The 9,922-nt window shown below is 38.4% G+C and overlaps 1 protein-coding gene across 2 annotated transcripts in view; it reads left to right on the top strand.

Moving 5' to 3' along the window:
- The first annotated feature begins 3,442 nt into the window (after window positions 1-3,442).
- Window positions 3,443-9,922, top strand: part of hs6st3a (heparan sulfate 6-O-sulfotransferase 3a) — a 45,826-nt gene continuing 39,346 nt past the window's right edge. The window contains exons 1-2 of one of the 2 annotated variants that reach the window (XM_084426435.1): window positions 3,443-3,842; window positions 3,997-4,619. In XM_084426435.1, the coding sequence (XP_084282561.1) occupies window positions 4,096-4,619 (524 nt within the window). In that variant the 5' untranslated portion in view covers window positions 3,443-3,842; window positions 3,997-4,095. Of the gene's footprint in view, window positions 4,620-9,922 lie in introns of both variants that reach the window. The other variant, XM_084426434.1, reaches the window with a different exon arrangement.

The raw sequence follows: 9,922 nt of genomic DNA, 5'->3' as shown, positions 1-9,922 counted from the left end.
TCAAAAAACAGAATAATTTTCCCTATCTTGTTGTCAAGGCTCCTGTGGTGCTTGATGACTAATGTATGTAAATGCACTCAACAGAAAAATTAATTACAGACTCTGTGTTCATGAGATGTCTACCTTTCCAAAGATAGTCGCTTCCTTGAATCTACAGACAGAGTCATACCCTACTTGTCAAAGCTGGATGCATCTCTAATTATCCAGGGAGAAATTATCTGCGCTCGTCTCTTACACAAGATGATTATTATTAAAGTGTATTGGAATATAATTTTTTGCATACCCTCCACTTTTTCACAAATTAAATGTCGCAAACAGAATCTGTGATCCAGTTCATTCTGATCATTCACTCAGCCTTATCAAAGGTTGCATTTTAGCTTTTGTTATGAAGGGGAGTGGGGATGATTTTGAGGTGGAGTTATTATAAAGTTATTATTGATGTTATTATGTTAAGTCTGTCGGGAGAAAAACAACCCATGTTCTTCCATTTAAATGGTTTGAGGAACAAGAATGTTTTTCCACCCACACAGACTCTACACAACGAGAAACCTGAAGATATACACAGACAGCCAATTATAGCAAGTTCAACCAAAGCCTAATGATTGTCTTATTATCTCTGACAGTTAGATCTTTCAAATGATTATCTACACTACTCAGTTCAATTATAGATCGTCTTGATAAGTACAATATATTGATTTAATGGCATGAGAAATAATCTTCCTCTATTATTTTGAGCTGTCCGTGGTGCTGAAATGCTCCCAGGTTGGCATTTGTTTTTTGTTGATGTTGTTGTTAATCATTTTCGAAAAGAAATATGTTGTGAATGTAAAGATGATTGCATCATTAGGCAAATCAAGGCCAAAAATCATAAACTGACAATCTTTTTAGTTTTCAAAGTGCATCTTGTCCTTTTAATGTTAATTAGCCTTCCAATATTTAAAGCTTAGAAATGTCCATTAACAACCAACTATCATTCCCTCCAGGATAATGATGTACTCTATTCAAAATACAATCATATAATATATTATTATGATGACAGTGGATTTAAAGTGCCCCATTATCCTATTTTAAAGGTTCCTAATTTTGTTTTGAAGGACTGTATTTCTCAGAGTGAAAATGGTTTAATCAAGAATCCTGTTGCTCTGAACCCCTCCTTTCCAAAGCCTAATCTGCTCTGATTGGTCGGATGGCCCAATCTGTTGTGATTGGTCTTTCCCTTACAGTGTGTTGGAAAAGAAATGCCCATTCCCATATCTGAATTTTAGCTTTGGAGGCTTCCTCAGCACTTGATACACAGTGATACGAACAGTAACAATGGTGATGGTTATACCGTATCAATTGAAACCCGAGTCCTCATCCTTTGGGAAGTTCATGCAAAGTGGATTTGCTTTCGCAGCGCAGAAAACAGCGTCTTCTCGACATGTCGACAACACGAACCAAACTCTCAAAGCCTAAGCTGAAACTACAGTGTTTGAGGGTCAAAGTAGATGTCGTTCGCAACTTCACAGGCAGCTAATGAAGTGACATTATGCAAATTTGTTACATTGTTAAGTAGGTATGTAACAGGAAGTTAGACTGGAATTACTGACGACTCGTTTCGGCAGTTCAGAATCGATTATTTCTTTTAAGAGACAATAACTTTATTTGTTGTGCACTTGATCATTGAAACTTTGCAGACCATTTACATTCACAAACATTGCTATAATACACTGCATGAAAGGTAATATTCGAAAAAGCATAATAGAGGGACTTTAAATGAAGCAGGTGAGGTATCATCTTGCATTATTGATATCAAGTATTATGAGCTTCTAAGTTGTTATTTGCACATATCTTGGTTACTATACTTTGACATCCAGTGCTTATGGATTGCAGTTGGTCACTTTTATGCCTGAATGTTGTTTGTAATACTGTTTTTTTTTACTTTGTTTATTAACTTTTCGCCTTTATTTGGTAGATCAGTGGAGAAGCAAACAGGGAGAACAGAAGAGGGACATGACCCAGACCGAGCGCGACCACAGGCTCCACAAGCTCCAACAGTGCTTCATATGTCAGGAGCAAGGCATTACCTTCTGCACCACAGCTCATACTATGAGCTTATTTAGAGTAAGGGAGACCAGGGAGTATTGTAACAGGTTTAGTAGTATTTCCCTGCACTTTTCAATTAGGATCCAAATGTCACAAAACCTGACATTATACTTTAATGGAAAGCTTAGAGTGTCTCGTAGTCAAAAATGAAGAAATGCCAAGCACTGAAAGCCCTATTCTGGCAAAACCCTGGGTTTTTTTTTTTTCAGGCAATACTGGTAAAGTAGGACACAAAGCTGGAAACTTTTTTTTTAAGGCTTGTACTTATATTAGTAAATATAGTTTGAGTGTTTATTGCGAATATATGCTTGCATAAATGTTGAAATATTCACTTGTCAAATCAACTTAAAGAGGTGGTATAATGCCCTTTCACAAGATGTAAAATAAGTCTTTGATGTCCCCAGAGTGTGCATGTGAGGTTTTAGCTCAAAATACCCCACAGATATTTTTATATAGCATGTTAAAATTGTCACTTTTTGAGGGTGAGCCAAAACGCACCGTTTTTGTGTCTGTCCCTTTAAATGCAAATGAGCTGCTGCTCCCAGCACAGAGGGCGGAGCTACAACAGCTTGTGTCCTGAAAATTTCTAAAACTTTTAGCCTTTTATGTTCAAACTAGAGACAGACATAGATGGAGAGACTCAAGAAGTGACAACATGACAACATTTTTGAATGGTTTCTGAAATGTATGAAGCTGATGAGGAGTTAACTATCTTCTAGTCATTGATTAGCATATTCTGTCATGATAATCCAAAAATCGCGTTCCCTCAAACAGCAACATTACACACTAACTAACATAAGAAAAGTGAAATCATATCAACCACCCCTTTAAATGAAAAAATAAGTAGGCTACCCTTAAAATATTCATTATTATGAAACATTTCTTATAGCCCCCTTCACTTCTCCCTTCTCTGATTAAAAAACATCTTGCTCATTGTCTTAATCATCCTTTATTTTATAACATTAAATTATATTTTACTTTATGGCATTACATTAAGGTTTTACCTCAGATCTTTGTCATTTACCTTACCAGTGCCTTCCCCGCCAGTGGTTGTGAATTGAGCACTGCCACATCCGATGTGACATTATCAACATAGGAAAGCAACTTATTTGCTTCCAAAAGCTCTATTTAGTAGGCCTAATTACTTTTACCATTTAAGGAAATGGATATAATGGATATAATGGGAATGAAGCCTAACTCTCCCACTTTACTAGGGCTGTCAATTTTGATTCATCGTGATTAATCACATCTAACATAAAAGTTTGTTTATATAATATATCTGTATGTGTAGCCTATGTATACATTCACATATATTATATAAACTTTTTTTGTGTTAGATTTTTCGCGATGAATCGAATTGACACCTCTACACTTTACCCATATTTCTACATTTGCCAAATTTTAGTTGCTTTTGAATGAAAGATCAGTCAGATATACCCAATATGAGGCTCTCATCCAATGAACCCGCACTGACTCTCTCTCTCTCTCTCTCTATGAGCAAGTTGCAACAGGAACTCAACTTCTTAAAGCTCATCTCAGAGGAACCCGCATCACAAAGCAGTGCAATAATTCAGCGCTGACCTCAGAGCGACGGAACGGATATCTGGATGTGTTTTGCGATGAGTCCGGATCTAATCTGCCCGGCCAAGCCTTACGTTATAATCTATGGGACGAGGACGGACACAATTGACGTCAAACATTAAGAAAATCGGCACTGCAAATGGGTTTTCAAAGTCCTGCACTATTTGTTATATCAGGTATAGTTTATGAAGCTGTAATTTCCCAGTTTAGTACAATGAGGAAACGCAAGGCTTGTTTTTCCTTTCTGTCTACAATTTTTACGGTCCAACTGACCTTTATGTAACTATGATCTAACTAAAGGCGCTGTGTTCTTGTTCTGTGCCGGATCAGACTTTGCCTGCGAGCATCACCCGTATAAAGCACCTGAAGGACTCATTCAGCGGCTACAGCATCACCAATGGCGTGATCCTCCAGTTCATTGTCACTGCAATGGATGATAAATCCAACAAACTCCTTTTAGTTCCTGTTTTGACCGTTTTATTTGTCATGATCGGCTATCAGTACATCTGTCCAGCGGGGAGCACGTCCTGTCGGTTTGGGAATGGAGAGAGTTTTCCCTTCTCCAAATATCCCAGAGAGCCTCCGGATCCGGACGAGGACGGTTCGTTTAGATTCCAGTCCAAATTCAACTTCACGCGCGAAGACCTCGAACGCCACGTGGATTTCGACATCAAGGGAAACGACGTGATCGTGTTCCTCCACATCCAAAAGACCGGAGGAACGACGTTCGGGAGACACCTGGTGCGGAACATCCACCTGGAACGCCCGTGCGACTGCCGCTCCGGCCAGAAGAAATGCACTTGCCACCGTCCCGGGAAAGCGGAGTCGTGGCTCTTCTCGCGCTTCTCCACGGGCTGGAGTTGCGGTTTGCACGCGGACTGGACCGAGCTCACGACCTGTGTTCCTGCTGTAATGAATAAAAAGCAAAAGAAAGATGCGCCATTGAACAGGCGGTAAGTAGCGAACAATAAAAGCGAACAAATGAAATAAAAGTTCATTTGGTGACACTTTAAAATAACTTTAAGCACCAGTAAAACATCAGAAGTTCAGGAGCGGTGTGTAACACTTGTTTTAACATCTTTAACTCTTATGCATTCAAACTTTTATAAAACACATATATCGGCCACCATATCGGTATTGACTGATATATGTTCATTTTTAATGTTATTGTTATGGGCCTGATAAGACAATCTGGCCGATATATTAAAGCTGATAATGGATTATTTCATTCATTTGAGACACTTTAGATGTGCACTGTTCGCCATGATGTTTTTGAATTTGAAATATGATTGGAATCACTTCAAAAAGGAAAATAAAGTCAAGTGTGACATGCAGAGCAAGTCAGTCATATGCTACAATTTGGATTTAGATTTGTCAGCCAATATATCGGTTATGTTATCGACTTTCAAATATAAAGAATTATCGGTTATCAGCCAAAATGTTCTTATCGGTGCAACATTTGTCTGCTACAAATTGAAATATTATAATAAGGACAAACAACGCTAGTGTTACAACTTTCCCCACTACTGGAGTGAGTTATAACACCAATGTAAAACAAAGATTTGTAACATTTTGTACATGGATTTATTGGGGTAATCAAATTTAGTTGTTTAAAATTTAGCCTACCGGAAATCCTTTTCTATGCTCACTTCAATCAAGGGTTAATGTCATATAGTGATTTACCCCTTTAACTCATTTCTAACTGGTTAAACTGATGGTGTTACAATTCGCCTTCATGTTACAAAACTCAAATTTGAATATAGGCCCGTAGTTGAATAACATTTGCAGCTGCATATGTAAAAATGTAAGTTGTTATAAAGTAGTGTTATATATGCATAGTGTGGAAGCTAAGTGTTGGTGACAGAGAATATATCTTATTTTTTTGTCAATGCTTTGCAATATTTTTGCTAGTGTCATGAGTTTGGATTCTTCATAGTCTAAAAATGATCCACATCTGTGAATATCAGCTCCCTGCAGTGCATGGGCCATTCTGAGTCGTACAGTTTTGAATATGTGTGCGACTGAGTGTGAGACAGCTGTAAATGTGTTGCACAACTGCTTATGTCAAACTAAACTAAAAGGGAATGAAATGTCTAATGTATGTTTTGTACATTAATAAGATTTAAAGGGACAGTTCACCCCAAAATGAAAATTCTGTTACCATGTACTTAGAGAACAATGAAATTCAGTGTGGTGGTCCAATGTAATTTGGAAAATTTCTTCTTTTGTTTTCCACAGGCAAGAATGCCAAATTATGAATTTGGGTGAACTTGTATCACAGTGAGACAGATTGGTCTTGATGGGCAGGGCCGCTAAACATTTAGGTTGCCTGACCTATTACATGCTAATAAATCCAGTGGGCTGTGGGATACACACCTATTTTTATGTGTTTTGCAGCCACATGAATATTCCTTCTCATTACCCCACTCGTCTCAGTTGGCCTTGCAGAGCTTCCTCAAGCATGTTTATGATCGTCTTCTAAAGGGTCTCTTTACCACAGAACATAAATCGATACTCTCAGCTGAGCAAGTCAAAGGTGTTGATCGACTGCACAGGGCTTGTACACTCTTTCATTATAATGTTATTATGGGCAAGAACAGCCAAAGTACTGCATTATCAGGGTGATCTGTGGCACCCTGTTAAGATCTTGTTTTGAGTTGATTAAATCATTTTTCATTAGTTGCTTCGGCTAAAAAAAAGTGCTTAGAAATGTTGTAATGCAAAGGGCAGAAGGCAGTGGAACACTATGTATTGCACCGCAGCTTCTCACTTTTCTGCATGCAACAATGGATGTGGTTTCAATTACACGATCGTGTTACGTTGAGAGGTCTACGGCAGACAATAGTGAAAAAAAATCCCATCTGCTTCCACGATTCAGAATATTAATCCCCTCCCCACACATGCACACACACACACACAGAATCTCTCATCTTCTAAATCCTCCGTTCGTTCGCGATGCCTCGTCAAGCAGGCACTCCAGCATTCAAGCGGATAAAGGCAAAACGAGATGTGATAGACCAAGAGAGATAGCTCTGAGATCCAACTTAAGGCATCTTTTTATTGGGTACTTTGTGAAGACAAGTGCTTCTGAAATACACTTCCCCTATAATTATGTATTATTGTGTTGGCATTTGAGATACTGTGTTGTAAGTAAAGATGCAGGACTGCTGAAAGCATGTTCATGCGTGCATTCACTGGAGAAGTCAGGACCTGTGAGGTGCAGGTTTCTGTGTGTGTGAGATTGGCCCTTGTGTGTGTATATGAAAAAGACAGCATAAGGCATCAGGCATGTTTGGAAATGGAGCACTACAGGCATTACATTAGCAATGCATGAAGGAGTGCAGCATGTCCTATATACTTTATAGAGACTGCTTGGTATTCTCACAATAGAATCATGTTGTGTTGGTGTCTCCCATTAATATAGCTGCTTCTGTGATATTTAGAAGTCTTGCTGCATTGTCAATTTGTGTTATTTCCTTCTTTAATATCCCTAAGGAACCAGTGGGAAAACCACAATGGGCTGACACTTTGACAAGAATGCAACAAAGAAAGGAACCTTAAAGCATTAGTTAAATAAGGGTATGTTTACATGAAAACGATGTACTAAAAAGTTTTTCCTTTGCGCTTTTTGCGAATAGACGACAACATTGTTAAAACAATCCCCGTTCACATGGATCTGCGAAAACGACTAAAAACGCTGTATAATGCATGCCAGGCCAGTAGATGGCAATGTCACTTTGTAAAGAAACACTACAAATGACCAAAATTTACCAAATTTTGTATCCCGTTTTCAAAAGTGAGCATTTTCAGGCTCCCAAAACACTGTTGTTGTGTAACTAAACGACCAAAATGCATAACAAGTTTTCCGTTTGTAGTTGAAAATGGTGTCGTGTTAACGATTCTGCCACCATTTATACATCCTCATGTCATTCCTTCTTCATGTCAGAAACCCGCTATGGAACACAAAGATGTTTTGAAAAATGTTCATACCGATTTAAGTCAGTGGAGTCATTTTTATTAAATGGGCAGAACATCAGCTGTTTAATTATTAGTCAATTATAACAGAATTTCAATATTGACAACTCTCGGAATAGTCTTGGCATGTTAACTCTTTCCCCGCTAGCATTTTATTTTTAAGTTGCCAGCCAGCATAACAGTGAAAATAATCAAAGAATAAGAAAGCTTCTGCTTTTAAACAAACAAACAAAGAAATATTCTAGCTCATTCATTTTTTTTTTATTAAGAATTGAATGTGGGTAAGTTTCATCAAAAAAACATTTCAAACAAAAAGCTGAGAAACTGAAAACCGTGTTTTGTCAAAGACTTAATCTGGGTCAGATTTAGAATAAAGATCAAAAAATGAATTCTTGTAGAACAAGTCCATCAACACCCCCAAAGCTTGCACAGTCGTGTTCGATATATCATTCGGTAACGTTAGGCGGTTTTGATTTTATGCCGTTAAATGTGTGCTGATCAGGTTTGCTTACTTGTGCATAAACAACTTGTGTCTGCTCCTTCTGGTTTATGCAGATCTTCTTCTTCGCTTGTTTGTGGATCCAGAGATGCTGTACTATTTCAGAAGACCCGTAACAGCGCCCTCTTGGGGTGAGGGGGCGTCGCCAGACTATCCTGCCAAGTGCATAGGCTTTCTAGCATTAATATTAGGCAACATTTTAGTTAAGGACAGTCTGTTTCACATAGTCACATAATATTTTGATTGGCACATTTGATGCACAAACTTCCCGCGCCACGAAGAATGCAGCTCTACTGAGTAGGCTAAAGGTATGATGATTTTATTTTATTTTTTTCATGTTTAGAGGGTGTGGTAGATTTTTCTCTAAACCTAACTATCTGGGTCTCGTCTACAAATCGACGTCCCCATTCAATAATAGTCACCTACCTAACTTGTTCCCCTAAACTAGCTTACTTCCTAAACTAGCTTCCTGCGCAGGAATAAATCGACAAACAGACTTAAGCAGATGTCCTTTAAATGCTTTAATCACGGCCAGGAGATCTTCCCGAGCAGTTCTCAGGGAATCTCTCCAAAGAAGCAAGGCTGGAGGATATCAGACAAATTCCATTGAGAATCCCACCCGAAAACACGGATACAACAGTTTTTATAGAATCGAGAAAACAAATAAGACTAGGATGTCACCTTCAATATGATTGATTCAATTGGTTCAAAATCCCCAACCATTTTCCCTCTGTCACTGGCACAAGCAAACTCTGTTTTTGTGATTACTTATTACAAGGTTTGAGAACTAGTCATCTGTCTAGTTTCACTTCCCTAATTGTTATTTACACACACACACACACACACACACACACACACACACACACTCAAAGTCACAAGTTTTCCCCAAAGAGTTTGGAAACATTTAATAGCATATGAATGTTGTTCCTGCAAGAAAAACAAATGTTAGGTGATTAATTAAAGTTAAAGTAATTAAAATCCATCACAAGGGCTAGTTAGCTGATTATTTCACTGAGTTGTTATTGTTTGTCACTGGTTACAGTTAAGCCTGTTCTAACTTACCATGAAAGGATGCATCTCTTAAACGGGTCGCAATAAGTGTGTGTTACGTGTTATGAAACGTGTTTATTTCATGGATATTGATGAGTCGAATTTTGAATATGTAATATTATTCAGTGCTCTGCCATCTGTATTTGCTCAATAGCTTTCAGTTTAATAGTTGTAGTATGTCAATGGAAGGGAAAAAGTTAATGGATATGACAATGCTAATGTGTTTGGTCTCGGTGGACTATATCCGCTACACATGCTGCTACTGATAATAGATACGCAGTCAGACACACTGCTGTGAGCATGTAAGATACGCTGCTGCTGTATGAATAGACATACATAAATCCCTTAGCAAATCTAGGCAAGTGGAGCTGGGGGAGGTGGAGGGTTTCAGAGGAAGAGTGAAAACCGAACCAGACTATTTAAATGTTGAGCAAGCAATCTCATTGGCTGCTGAATCAGCAGAGGCACAGTTTCATGACTGAACTAAATGTATACCACCATCTCTTTCTCTACTCCCTTCCTTCCATTTGAGCTAAATCCATTCAACTATCAAACTTGTGTTTAAGCCCCTGTTGTCGTCAGACACTAATCAGAGTCAGCCATCGCTTCCAGCAAGGTATTCTTGAGATGTTTGTAATCTTCGGATTCCTTCAGAAAGATTAGTGCAAGCGAGAGCGGCAATCTCATCATCTGAGTGAGAGATTACCATCCAGATTTATGCAAAGTCTCTGT

The sequence above is a fragment of the Rutilus rutilus genome (assembly GCF_951802725.1).
Source record: "Rutilus rutilus genome assembly, chromosome: 12".
In the NCBI taxonomy this organism is placed as follows: domain Eukaryota; kingdom Metazoa; phylum Chordata; class Actinopteri; order Cypriniformes; family Leuciscidae; genus Rutilus; species Rutilus rutilus.
Note: the sequence above shows the minus strand (reverse complement) of the source record. Positions and strands in the feature narration are given on the sequence as shown.